The 14,342-nt window shown below is 38.6% G+C and overlaps 2 protein-coding genes across 3 annotated transcripts; one reads left to right on the top strand and one right to left on the bottom strand.

The window, feature by feature from the left end:
- Positions 1 to 1,666: 1,666 nt before the first annotated feature.
- LOC148865117 (xyloglucan galactosyltransferase MUR3-like) lies at positions 1,667 to 4,349 on the top strand. Its single transcript, XM_088977133.1, has one exon. It carries the CDS (start codon positions 2,325 to 2,327, stop codon positions 3,978 to 3,980), a length of 1,656 nt encoding a protein of 551 aa, XP_088833259.1. The 5' UTR covers positions 1,667 to 2,324; the 3' UTR covers positions 3,981 to 4,349.
- A 2,055-nt stretch (positions 4,350 to 6,404) lies between these two features.
- LOC148865116 (beta-phenylalanine coenzyme A ligase-like) lies at positions 6,405 to 13,054 on the bottom strand. 2 transcript variants are annotated; one of them, XM_088977131.1, is made up of 6 exons: positions 11,980 to 13,054; positions 8,584 to 8,770; positions 8,057 to 8,220; positions 7,867 to 7,934; positions 7,594 to 7,696; positions 6,405 to 6,726 (listed from the first exon to the last, which is right to left on the bottom strand). In XM_088977131.1, the coding sequence occupies exons 1-6, from the start codon at positions 12,997 to 12,999 to the stop codon at positions 6,592 to 6,594; spliced, it is 1,677 nt and encodes a 558-aa protein (XP_088833257.1). In that variant the 5' UTR covers positions 13,000 to 13,054; the 3' UTR covers positions 6,405 to 6,591. The 2 variants fall into 2 exon arrangements, with proteins under 2 accessions (XP_088833257.1, XP_088833258.1); XM_088977132.1 differs by having other exon boundaries at positions 8,057 to 8,202.
- Positions 13,055 to 14,342: the final 1,288 nt, after the last annotated feature.

The raw sequence follows: 14,342 nt of genomic DNA, 5'->3' as shown, positions 1-14,342 counted from the left end.
AATAAAAAAAAAACTATTTATTTTCAACTTTTGTATATAATAAATTAATAATAACATGCTAAAATTAGTAAATATATAAATTCAAATATAATATAATTATAAAAGTATATTTTTAATATAATTATATAGAATTTATATATTAAAATTAATAAATATTATAATATAACCAGATCAGATGGGGTCAAATTTGAATTTGATCTGATTATTAATCAGACGTAGATTGTAACATCCAAATCCGGTATGATTACATAAATATATCATTTGAATCCAAAAAAATAAGATCGAATGTCAGATCGGGCCTCGAATTTTTAGATATCATTGGCATGCCTACTTACAACAACCAATTGCACCTAAGAAACAATGTTGATCACTAAAATGAACCATTGACCGAATCCTTAAACTGGTGATTTAAACAGTTGATCAGATATAAGAAGCATGAATTTTTCAAATGGCAACATAGCATGTGTGTTTGTACCATGGGTGTTTTGTGATAGGTGTTTATCAAAATGCCACCATGTCATCACCAAATCATCATTTTTTCATCATATTCATCCATATGCATTAATATTCCCAAAAGTGAATTTTGATTTCTATGCACACCAACAGTTGGAAGAAACTTCATTTTAACGCTTCCCCAACAATTAAGCATTAATTCATTATTTTGTTGATGTGGCGCCTAATAGAGCTTAATGATGCCTAATTGTCCATAAACACTTCATCAAATACTACAATTCAAGTAAAAAATTTATTTAATAAACATAAACTATACCAAACACATAAGCTAAAATTTCAGCTTCTCACCTTCTATTTCTAGTCATAGTCAAATCAGACCAAAAATTTTGCCACGTGTCTAAATTAAAACATCACTTTATTTCCATCACCACACATTCTAAGGATTACATGAACTGAATTCTAGGGGGCACGAGAGTTAACTTGGGTCGCCTGAAATGGACCGGTCCACATTCTAAAATAATTCCAGCCCGATCCAAAGCCTAATATGGATCATAAATATGCAAATTCATAGATCCGACCCAAAAGCATAAATCCATCAGACCCCATCCGAGACGGAACGGGATCTGCTCCTCACACAGGAGCGCCTCACATGCAGTGGATCCACTGTGCATTAGTAACATCTCCGTTAATAATAACTTATAAAAACGGGATGTTCCCATTGTACGAATAAGGCGCCCTATGTGAGGAGCAGATCCGGTTTCATCAGATACCGTGATTAAATACTTAAATACACGTGGAAGCAATCGGTAGAGAACGGGATCTGTTTCTCGCGCCTCACATGTGCATTCATCGTGCATTGGGAATATCTCCTGTAAAAAATAATTTACAAGTACGGAAGATGTAGGATGTACGTGTGAGGCGCCCTATGTGAGGAGCAGATCCGGTCTCGTCGGTAGAGAGGTTTTCCGGTTGAATGGCCAGGATTCTTCTCCTCTCGTCTGAAAACCTGGCCGCCCACATCGCTTGGGGCCCATCAAGTCAGGAGTTCCAGACTGTACATATACATAGGCCATGATCAACGTGGTTCTATTACCTGTCATCAAGGAGACCGAGGATCTGCGTTCGAACCATGCAACGTAAATTTCGGTTGGTGACGTCATCATCAATGACTAACTCCCTTAATCCTACATGGCAGAAGGACCATTGCCTACGACGGCAGCCGAGGAGGGCGCAGCCGCACAGGGTATGCTATTATACGCTATCTTTGTCTTGTTCCGCTTATAAGCTCCGCCATTATTAGCTTCCATGAACAAGACTCAGAAACCTTCCAGAAAGATACAGCCAACCGAGTGTTCTCATGGCGTCAATTCTCTGTAAGCTTTTCTTATTTTTAATTACTTCATTGGTTTTCTTTTCAAATTTTGTTTAGATTGTTCCGTAGATCTGCTTCTGTGTTTCTTGGGAAGTGTAAATATCGAGTAAAGCAAAGAGAATTTTGGGAATCTCTTCGTTTTTTTTTTTTGTTTGTATTGTTCTTTGAGTTTGGGGTTCTGATTCAGCTTCAAGTTTTTCGAATTGGGGTTTCCGGGTTAATTTGAGTTTTGAAGAAAATTTTATGGTTTGACTTTGTCTAGTTTAATATGCTGAGTTTGTTGGTGAAGATGAAGAGCTAAGACTGACTTTGTACTTAGGGTTGGACTTCGTTGTTTCTTCGTCATATTTCTGGTACCCTTTGTCTAGTTTTGGCTGTTCTTATTCCATGTTATAAGCTCGGATTCTGAAAATGGTAGAGCTTAGATTTGTGTTCCAAACTAGCAAGATCATTCTGAGTTCTCGTTCTGGTTGACCGCTATCTGTTTGCTTAAAGTCTGATGAGACGCCGTCAGACGGCGAGCAGTCCTCCTGAGCAGATGGAGAAAGCGGTAGGGAAGAATCAGCGGACTCGTCTCTGTTTCTTGGTGTCTTTGTCTGCTTTGTTTTGGTTCTTGTTGTTTTACTTCCATTTTGTTGTTCTTAAAAGTGGTACCGTTGATCAATCTGTAAAACTACAACCCGTTCCTGTCCAAACCGAGTCTGCCAAGGCACAGGCCAAGGCGCGTCGTGCACCTGAAAGTTATCCATTTGTGAGGGCTTTGAGAACCATAGAGAACAAGAGCGATCCTTGTGGAGGAAGGTACATATATGTCCATGATCTTCCTCCTCGGTTCAATGAGGACATGCTCAAGGAGTGTAAGTCTCTCAGCCTCTGGACGAATATGTGTAAATTTACCACCAATGATGGGCTTGGTCCCCCATTAGAGAATGTGCAAGGGGTCTTCTCCAATACAGGATGGTATGCTACAAACCAATTTGCTGTTGATGTGATTTTCAGCAACCGGATGAAGCAGTATGAATGCTTGACAAATGATTCTTCTATTGCTGCTGCCATTTTTGTTCCATTCTATGCTGGGTTTGATATATCCCGTTATCTTTGGGGATATAACATATCGGTTAGGGATGCTGCTTCTCTTGATTTGGTAGACTGGTTAGTTAAGAGGCCTGAATGGAAGGTTATGGGAGGAAAAGACCATTTTCTGGTTGCAGGAAGGATAACATGGGATTTTAGGAGACTAACGGATGAAGAAACAGATTGGGGTAACAAGCTTTTGTTTCTTCCAGCAGCTAAAAACATGTCGATGCTGGTAGTTGAATCAAGCCCATGGAATGCAAATGATTTTGGTATCCCATACCCTACTTACTTCCATCCAGCAAAGGATAATGATGTGTTCATTTGGCAAGACCGCATGAGGAAATTGGATCGCCCATGGCTCTTCTCATTTGCTGGGGCCCCACGTCCTGGCAACCTCAAGTCAATTAGAGGGCAGATCATTGAGCAGTGTAAGAAGTCCAAGGTCTGCAAACTACTGGAATGTGATTTTGGGGAGAGTAAGTGCCATTCTCCAAGCAGTATAATGCAAATGTTCCAGAGTTCTCTGTTTTGCCTGCAACCTCAGGGTGATTCTTACACTAGAAGATCAGCTTTTGACTCAATTTTGGCTGGTTGTATTCCTGTCTTCTTCCATCCTGGTTCAGCTTACACACAATACACATGGCATCTTCCTAAGAATTATTCAAAATACTCTGTGTTCATTCCAGAGGATGATATTCGTAAGAGAAATGTTAGTATTGAGGAAAGACTAAGACAAATTCCTTCTGAGCAGGTAAAAATCATGAGGGAGGAGGTTATAAGTCTCATCCCGAGGTTGATATATGCAGATCCTCGGTCAAGATTGGAGACTCTTAAAGATGCCTTTGATGTAGCTGTACAAGCCATAATTGACAAAGTTACCAGGTTGAGGAGGGATATTATTGATGGTCGTAGAAATGATAATTCTGTGGAGGAGAATAGCTGGAAATATGCCTTACTAGAAGAAGGACAACATGAAGTAGGGCCTCATGAATGGGACCCTTTCTTCTCGAAGCCAAAGGATGAATCTGCAGAAGCTGCTAAAAATTCTTGGAAGAGTGAGCAAAGGGATCAATCATGACTGGAGTGGTAGAAATTTCATGTGCATCACATAAGCTCGAATCATTTCTAATACTTGCCCTCAGGAACTTAAAATAAGCCTGCCTGCAGTGAGTGAAAAAGGATGGCAGGTAAGGTCTCTGATCAAGAACTTGCGATGCAATCATATGGGGAACTTGCCATCAACCTCGTCACACCTTTGCATGTAAAACCTTGTTTAAATATATAATTCTGATATGTTTGCTCAAAAGGGTAGCTATATTTAATTTTTCAGTAATTCTTTGTATTGTTCTTTTTCACTTTGTAATGCCAAGACGAGCTATAATCATGTTTTCTGATCCATTCAAAGAATACAAAGAATTAGCGATGAGATTTTATTGTTCAAAAGAAACTTTCTTTTCCAAGCACAATATTTTGGTTCAATAACTTGTTTTATTACCTATGAAGGGAAAAATCCATTAAAATGACCTTTGGAACATAATAAGCTTACTTTCATGTTTAATATTTGATATTCACAATCTATAACGCTATCAGAGAGTTGCAACATGTGGATTGTTGTTCCTCCGGTGGCACCAGTGCAGTGTAGAGTGGTTATCTTAGAATATTTACAAATTTGACATGGCAAATGGTAATGTGGAGAGAACCATTTTTTCTGTATTGATGTCAATCACGTAATACTGTTTGCCATTTCTCCCATCTAGGTTTTATGTGTACCATTGCATATTGCTTGGCATAAAGCATGAAACGATGGATTTTAATTTTTCACATATTACTCAGTGGGTATTTATGTTCTATATTCTCTATGCACCCTTATTTATGGAAAAGTTCATTGAAATCACAACATTGGCACAAGTAATCTACCTGGATACCCAACTCTATAATCTTTAATGTTCTAGCATGTGTTTAAGTGTGTTTGACATGCATATTTTTATGATTTGCAATTAAATTTCTTTATTAGGAAAAAAGTCCTTTGCTCTACTAACTTTTATTTGCTAAGATATGTCTGTGCATGTGACTTGGTCTTCCTCCAAGATTTGTCCAGACGTGTGTGGTTCATATATCAATTACAGAAGTAGCTCTTTCTCTCTCTCTCTCTCTCTCTCTCCCTCTGATTCCCTTAGACATTTTATCTTATCATTATCATCGGGATCCCCCCACCCTAATTGAAGAAAAAAAAGAAGAAAGGTTATTGTTTATTTATTGATGGATGCTGTGTGCATTATTACTGCATGGTGGAAGGGGTGTCGTGGTTGGCAAAGGGGTGTCTGCATAAGTTTTGGAATTTTCTATTTGAGAGATCATGAGGATTGCAGATTAAATGGAAATCATCTTCTGAGGTTTCTGATACCTTAGCAGGACTTACCATGACATCAGTTTCATAGAAAATAGATATGGCACACCAGATTCAGCTATTGCAACATGTTTTTACTTTTTATCTAACTTGAAAATTTATGTTTGAAGTGGATGAATAGAATCACATTGCTTCTTTCAGGATATGCTTGGTCTGATAGGAAATAAGAGAGAAACAGAAAGTTGAGGGGAAGTTCATAAGAAAATTTGCAAAATTCCTTGAGAACTTTCCTTCAAGTCTGTGTTTCTCTTATTTCCTATCAAACGAAACACAGCCTTAGTGAGAAGGTTTTCAATGAGATTGTGAGCTCCTTGACAGCTAAAGATGGAGTAGGGTTTATCAGTTGTACTCTCAAGTATTTTATAGCCTTTTTGTTATTATTGTTATTTTTAATTCTTGTTTTGCTCTATTGATAAACTTCTGAACCCTGTAATTGGTGCTTAACTTGCCTCTTGATTCCAATTGTATCAATTTTTGGATAATGATCATTTAGTCTCTTTAAAGATTCTCATTTGTATCTAAGGCCCCTATTGATGAATTCAGAAACGACAGTGACTTGTCACCTGCCAAAAGAATTGGATCAGATTGGCGCTTTGAACATACAATGAACTCCACATTCCATCACTTTCTTGCAGATCTTCTGCACCAGACCTTAAATATGACTATCGCATCCTCAAGAAAACCCCTATTCTTAGTGCCCATTTGGGTGGGTTGAAAGCATAGTGGCTTCTGGCTTTCTAAGGTGGGCTCACACGGACAGCCTATAAGTTATGTTTGGTGAAAACTCTGGAGAGCCCAAATCGGCTGTTGGTCAATCATATGAAAGGTCGTCCGTTCAGTCTCTTTGAATAGCTTATCCAGAGTGCTACAAAGCAGCTGAACCAGCTTAATTAAATCTTCAGCTCAGCCTCCCAAACAATCCCTTCATTTGCTGGCTCAAGCCTGAGATCCATGGGCTTGGCCGCAACAAGTACCTGCCGACTACCCTCTACTGTCACATGGTGGCACTTTTCCATCCATATACTTAATTTTTTACCCATTCATCATCGCACAAAATCTGATCTCATTAACGAGAGAGACAGAGAGAGAGAGCTCTTTTCAACTGTGTAAAAACACAAGAAATAGATAGTTCATCTTCATCCAATGTATTTATTTAATTAATGACATTCACCTTTTCCTCATTGGGGATTAAAAAATAAGTAAATAAATAATTGAATTACTTAAAATCAAAATATAATGAAAGATGATATAGCCTAGACACGAGCGATTGATGATTCTTGAATCATAACCTGGGCGAGATTTCCATCCGTTGATGTGTATATAAGGCCTTAAGGTGTCTCCTCAGGATCTTCCCAGAAGGTGACCTTGGGATAGCCTCCACAAACACCACTCTTCGAACCTTCTTATAGGGAGCTACCTGAAGATATATCATGTGCTGATCAGAAAACCATAGCTAATAAGTTAAAAACTTGGAATCAACAAAGAATAAACAGTAAGGGGTTGTTTGGTTGATAATAGACTTGTACAATGTGAAAGTAACGCTAAAAAGCTTCTAGAATATATTTATCCACTCCAAAAGCACAAACAAGGGCAAACTTATACCATCTATAACTATTCTATATGGAGGGAAAAAGATAAGTCAAAAGTTCTCTTACCTCAATGAGCACATGGATCTCCTTCTCCCCTCATTTCTCATACATGTGTTATTTATTTCTAAATATAGTTATTAAAGTATAAGTAGTTACAATAAAACCATTTTTAAATCTCTCTCTCTCTTAAAGTGGGGTTGCAGGGATACATGTGTATGAAACAATAAATTACATGGGTTGGGTTGGATTGGCTGAGGTCCAACCTAAGATCAACTATAAACATGGACCTGCCTTGCATGGAACCAAACTGATGTCAAAACTAAAATGTGCCCACTTACAATTAAAGGAATTTCTATTCAAATCCATGTACAGCATGGGCTTACTTGTTTAGACTTTAGAGTAAAGCAATTCAGACCCATTAATACCATAAAGCCAAAAAAATGCCTTTCTTGAGGACCTGTTTGGAAGAGCTGAAGCTTTGTTCGATGTGTTTTCACTGAGCCGCTTCGAAAAAACTACTAAAAAAATTTACTAGAAAGCCAACTTTTTTGGCAGACCAACAGCCTACTTGGGCTTTCTGGATTCCTCTCCCTCATCCCCCAAAGCGCAAAGTCAAAGCTGCTGCGCGAAAGCCCTCCCCAATATAGGCTTATAGCTTCAACCAAACAAACCATTCAAGGAATTAATGTAAGTACCTTGCCAGCCGCGAATGTTATAATGTCTCCCTCCTTGATTTTGCTTGCTTCCCTTTTCACTACACAAGCCATGGGGATTTCTCCTGCCTCTTCATCTGGGTACCTGTTCATTTAATTTAGGATATTTACATGTTTCTTCTGTAAACTTAGAACATTTCCTAAATTAAATGAGAAAAATAAATTGAAAGTCTAATAGTTTTGATCTGTCTATGTTCACTAATTATTCTTATCCGTTATGTCAAAATTTCTCCAATAGGTTTTGTATGAGCTTACGGAATCACAGCAACATCATTTACATCAGGATGGGCGGATAGTATTTCCTCAAGCTCAGCCGGAGCAACCTTGTAGATCAAAATAAGAGTAAGAAATGAGCAACTCGAACGTCCAAGGCAGACAGACAAGCAGAACAACAAGGCATAAGAACAGAAATAATTGAAGAAAGGAAGAACCAAACAATACCAACCTGGTAGGCTTTGTACTTGATGAGCTCCTTGATCCTGTCGACTATGTAGACAAGTCCAAAAGTATCAATGAAGCACAAATCTCCAGTATGCAGCCATCCTTCATTGTCAATAGCCTGGGATGTGGCTTCTTGGTTCTTGAAGTAACCTAGAAAGACCAGTCGATCTAGTGGTAATCAGCCTCAATATGTTTGTATAAAGTTTTAAATTGTAATTTAATTTGTTGTGTTCCTCAAGTTCAGAACCCATTCTATCAAAGCTTCATATGCAATAAGGCATGGCATGTAATAGAAGCCTTCAAGTCGGCAATAAAAAAATGGGTTCAACTATGATACTGAAAAGACATGATATCAGAAAAACTTATAACCAATCAACCAATATCATGAAAATTAACAATAAATCAGGTGGTATTCATCAAAATTCATGAGAGTTTTGATTGGTAATAGTTTTTTCTGGTATTGCATGTATTTCTGGCATCATATACTTTTCCTAAAACAATTGGTCCAACATGTTAAGGCAAAGAAGATACCTTGCATAACAGGAGGCCCTCTCACACAAAGCTCTCCGTGTTTGAGAGGAGGGAGGGACTTCTGTGAACGCACATCAATGATCTTGGCCTCCATGGATGGGATCAACCTTCCAATGGAAACATGGATTCTACCACTAATCCCGTTGCAAAATATAATGGGGCCATTTGTTTCTGTTAACCCGTAACACTGCATCACCATAATCAACAATAAATGAGTCCCGCTATGGTACCGTAAATCATTTTGATCAAAGGACATTTTTTGGCTGATGGCTAATTTTGGCTGTTGGGTGGGAAGTTGTTGGCCAGGACAGGTAGCATGTGTGTGGGAGAAGTTCTCAATGCATGTTAGATGTCCATGTGGGGCAAGCTCTATGGGGTGTCAATCCGAATTCGTTAGAATTGGACGTTTGGTAAAGAACTTATAGCTCTTAGGATGTGGGTACCCTTAAATGGAGTACATATCAAGTGAACTTGATAGTTCATAGTTGTTTTATGGGCTGTTGGATTGATCATTTTGTTGTATACCAGTCATAAATGCAAGTGATACCATTGCAGTTCAGGAACCGTTTTGGGGTTTATCATATAAATTGATGAGAAAGATGAGTTGTTACATTAAACAAGGGAGTAACTTCGACCGAAAAAGACTGATCATTTGATGTTTCAAATAACAATAGAAATTTATATTGATAAACAATTTATATTTTAACTAAGGTTTTAAAAATCGACCCGGAACCGCTTTGGTCACTAGTTCCCAGGTCAGTGGTTCGATTGTCCGGTTCAAACAGATAGCTCATTTGTTCCAACTTAAAAAATAAAGAAAAAATAATTAAAATAAAAAAACAACAAAAAATGTTGTTTGGGTCGAATGGATACAGTTCGAATGCCTGAATCAACGGATCACTAACCAAATCAACAGTTTATAGCTAAGGAGTAGATTGAGGGTGAAATGGAATTGGTTGTCTGAACAATTTCCAGGTCGAACTGTCCCATCGTCCAAGTCAACACAAAAATATAAATAGCAATGATACAAAACACAACCCTAGTGGTTGTAGACCATGATTTTTAGAAACGAATCGGTGACCGAACTGATCAGGGGTCCGGTTACAGGTTCGAACGGTCCGATCGTTCGACCCAAACGGCCAACCTATTATGACAAAAGAAATTAAAAAAATTGGAAAACAGTCAAAACCGTTCGAATGGTTAACCAGTCAGTTCAGCAGTTTGCTGACCAAAATCAATAATTTTGGAGGAAAAATGGTTTTGAAGGAAAACGAAACCGATCAGATGACCGATTCCCGGTTTTTCCAGTCCGGTCCGATTTCGAAAACAGTATTGTAGACCATGTGCTCTTTACTGCTACGGTGGGACTTAAATTGATCCCACATAAAAGAGCTATGAAGTTCAACTAATCCTTTCAAATGCTTAGAAAAGATTGAAGAGGCCCACTTTGCGGAACTCCTTTCCGGGAAAAGTAGAGAAGTTTTGGATTCATATTTTTGAAAACCCATTTTCAGCAATCCGATCGGTTTCAAATGTCATCAAAGTCATTGCTTTATGGTAAGATTCAAACACATGACTTGCTTGTTCATAAAGAATGACATATAACCATTAATTTCACTTGTGTTTAGGGGGTGCTCCATCATCACTTTAAATCTGTTACCCACAAATTATTACCACATCCTTAGAACACTACCACTGTATATTGAAAACATCTTTCCATGAATGATAAGGAAGATATTCTCAATGCACAGCTGTGACGTCCAGTGGATAGGGATGTGAGAACAACTCGTAGGATCTGAACTCTTTGCATTGGGCCTAATTAAAATATCACTACACCCAATACCCTCAAGTAGGCATCATGCATATCGATATAACTGATATCTCCATTTTTCTATTTTTTTTTTCAATTTTGTAGGTATTTAAGGAAGGATTTGGGATCTCCTGCCAATGAAACATATTCCAACACCCTACCAATTTAATCCAACACCGCACATCTCACTAAGAAATCGAGGCCCACCATAAAATAGGACCCGCCATGCATGAGATATGCGGTGTTGGGTGTTAGATGATGTTGGTAAGGCGTTGGAATGTATTTTATTGGCAGGTTCTTCGCACTCATTAAAGAATTCTACTCAGAATTTTAAAATCTTAATTATTTTAAAAAATTATATCGATACATACATGTACCGATTAAAATACCATACGAATATATCAGTATTTTAATCGTTGATGGGGGCAGTTTCAACCCAAACCAACTCCGTCGATAGCAGTGCAATTTTGTATTGGGCGGTTGGGCCAGTTTCATGAATGCAAATAAAACCATGAAATGCAGGAATTGAATTTTCATTGGTCCCACTCCCATCTTGAGTCCATGTGGCAACTAAATGCAGGAATTGAATAAAGCAGCATCAAGGTTTTTAAATTTGAGGTCTGTTCAAGTTATACGGCATGGTCCAGACACCAGCTCATCCGGTCTGATTCAGTCTTTTGCCTTGCAAGAATGGATTGCATTTGATGCATCAAAACAATAACGATTTCAGTAATCAAAATTTTTATAATGTTTTAGTATTTTATAAGGGAACATATCATGCCTATGTGCAAATAAAGATAAAAGAGCAAAAGCTGAAAAGATGAAATTATATTTAGATTTTAAATTTTTTTATATTTCTTCAGATGCTTAATCGGATAACTGAATTTAAATATTAACATATTTGAGCATTTTTTGTTATTTATAATTATTAATTTCATATGATATAATGCTATTAAAAAATACTTTACCCAAACATTGAAAATTCTGAATGAAACAAATACCTAAAATTTCAATCAAAATAAATCCTTCATATATGTCTAAGTAGCATTTCTCAAACACTGTGTAAGAGAGAGGTGTTCTAAAACTTACAAGAGGAATAGTAATAATTTTTTGTGATTCTGTTTTTGTATGCACCTATGTACATACTTGAAGAATTGGTTCAAAATAAACTAAGGAAGTGCAGCTTAGTACATAGTTTTGATATACATGGTGGTGTGGACGAGGCAAGTATTGGCATTAGAAGAGCCCCAATTGAAAATTTTATGAAAATCAGTTTCGATTTTCATAAAACCCTAGCCAAACTTATTGGTAATTCTTCAACAAATAAAATCTGTTGTTTTTTAACCCATAAATGACTAGGAGAACGAGTTTACATCTGCGCCCCACAATGCCTCACAGAATATATAAAAGAATACAAAAAATATAAGGTTAAGGGTCAGTTTGTAAACTGATTATTATCCAATTGGGATATTATTTTTGTTGGTAATCAGTGTAGGTGCCATAAATTTTTTGATATTAAACAGAGAGAGAGAGAGAGAGAGGTCATAATTGTTAATTAAACAGGAGATAGAGAAAGGAGGGCTTGCCTGAGAAAGTATGAGATGGGGATAGTACTTGCTAAAACGTTCCATGTCATCCCTCCCTAAGGGAGCCCCTGAACATATCACCTCCTTCAGAGAACCCAACTCAAATCCCTTCAGCCAATCTCTATATCTCAGTAGCTGCAGCACGATGGGCGGCACCACCGGGAGCCTTGTCACCCGATGATCCTCCACTGCTCTCAGCATCTCCTCCATGGAGTACTTCCGTAGAATCACCGTCGTCGCTCTCACAGACACCGTTCCCAGAACCAGCACCGACAGCCCAAACATATGAAACAACGGCACCACGCACAAGTAAGTTTCGTCGCTCGCCCCACCCTCGGCATCCCATACGTGCCTCAGCAGGCCGCTCATGGCTATGAGGTTGCCATGCGAGCATACCACGGCCTTACTCTTTCCTGTTGTCCCTGATGAGTACATGAGAGCAGCAGGGTTAGCTGCAGCCTGAGTGGTGACCACGTTAGGGAATGCCGCCGACGTGCAAGGTTGCCGGCTACTACTTTGCACTAGTACTTCATTTATGAATTCTTCCACCAAAACAACAGGCTTTGAGATCAGCCCGTCTAGCTTCGGTTTGAGTTCACGAGAAGTGAGGATCAGAACTGGGTTGGAATCTTGGGTCTGGGCGTGGAATTCCAGTCTGGTGTTTAAGGGGTTGGCCGTGCTAAAAATCCCACCAGCGTGCATGACTCCTAGGACTAGCAGAGGGAAATGGAGGAAGTTTGGCGAGACGACAAGCACCACGTCGCCTTTCTTCACGCCCAGCGAACGTAGGCTGTGGGCGACGGCCACTGTGAGGGAGCGGAGTTCTTGGAATGTGATGGAGTCACCGGATTTTGAGTCGATGAAGGCGGGTTTGTGGAGTGAGCGAGGAGGGAGGTGTGAGAGGAGAAATGAAGGGAGGGAGAGAGATGGGTTTTGATGAGGGGGGAGTACTGGGGAGTCCCATTTGCTGTGGTAGATGCCGGTTGATGGGCAGTACCCACTCTCAACAGAGACCTCCATTTCTCTCTTTCTGGCTTTCTCTCTACCAGTCTACCTTCTACTGGACGTACTCTCTCGAGAGATCCTGGTGGGTATATATCATCGACCATGCGAGAGCAATAAATAGGATTGGTAGGGCGCAACGAAATGCTCCGTTTGATTGTTCCTGCTTTAACTTTCCTATCTCTACCCATTGACTCGCATTTACTCTACTGCCTATAGGGCTGAGAACTGACAAGACAGACTGAGCATGGATCAAGTGAAGGTTTGGTATTAATGCATGGCTGGGGACTGCACCCACAACCACAATCTGAACTTGACACCATGTTTGATACAAAACTTTCAGTCAAAGGTCAGCAATGCTATCACACTGAGAAAGTGAGAATCCATCAAGCAAAGAGACGACGGAAAGACAATTGGATGGTTGAAGTTATTAATTATCATGTCGTGCAAGTGAGGGATTCCCGAGGAGAGGTCCAGAAACAAAAGTTTGTTCATTGAATTACTGCAGGAATTCAGGCCCCGAAGTCTTGCAATGAATATGTTTTATTTGATAAAGCGAATTAACAGGTTTCCAACTCTAACTAAGCGTTCAGCTGAGTGTGCTTGGGGTATTAAAAGGTTAAGGTCGATCCGTCAAAGTAATGATTTCCAGAGGCTACCCCATCATAATGGGTCACAAAATATGGGTTCTGTGCCAGGAAGGGCAGTTGGTTGCTGAGTTATTTCCTTTAAGAGACCCCCCCCCCCCTTTCTAGTTTGCTTATTAGAATGCAAAATTGGTTTGGTTTTGATTAATCAAATCAACTACATGACTACTTATTACGTCAAGTTTGGGAGTGCTTATTTTTTAAAATAATTGTTTATTGAATAAGTACTTATTTGTGTTTGAAACTCAGTTTTTTAATGTTAATTTATAGAGAAAATTTATGATGCAGAACACGTATGATAGGAAGAGTTTTGACTAATCAAAATCCACCCATGAATTTTGATAAATAACACATGATTGGCTACTACATTTATGGTCAAAAGTTTTTCAAATATCATATAGTCGAACCTTAGTTTATATTGGGCGTTTGATGGCTTTTTCTCCAATAAGCAATTATTCATTTAAAAAAGACATCTTTATTCTTTAACCCTCATTTTAAGAGTGCCACATGTACAATCATTTAACAGATTTTTTAAATGATAAACCTACCACATTATTTGCTAATTCGAATAAAATGAGAATTTTCCAATCAACTCTTAACAAATTGTGCTTTGTTAATTTGAAAAAGACAAAATTGCCCCTTGTTTAGGAGTGCCGTGCCTATTGATCTGATTGTTTTGCCAACTAATCAACTTCCCAAAATGCCACAACGAAA

The sequence above is a fragment of the Nelumbo lutea genome, chromosome 3, assembly GCF_056320005.1.
Source record: "Nelumbo lutea isolate HS-2025 chromosome 3, American lotus-T2T, whole genome shotgun sequence".
Classification (NCBI taxonomy): domain Eukaryota; kingdom Viridiplantae; phylum Streptophyta; class Magnoliopsida; order Proteales; family Nelumbonaceae; genus Nelumbo; species Nelumbo lutea.
Note: the sequence above shows the minus strand (reverse complement) of the source record. Positions and strands in the feature narration are given on the sequence as shown.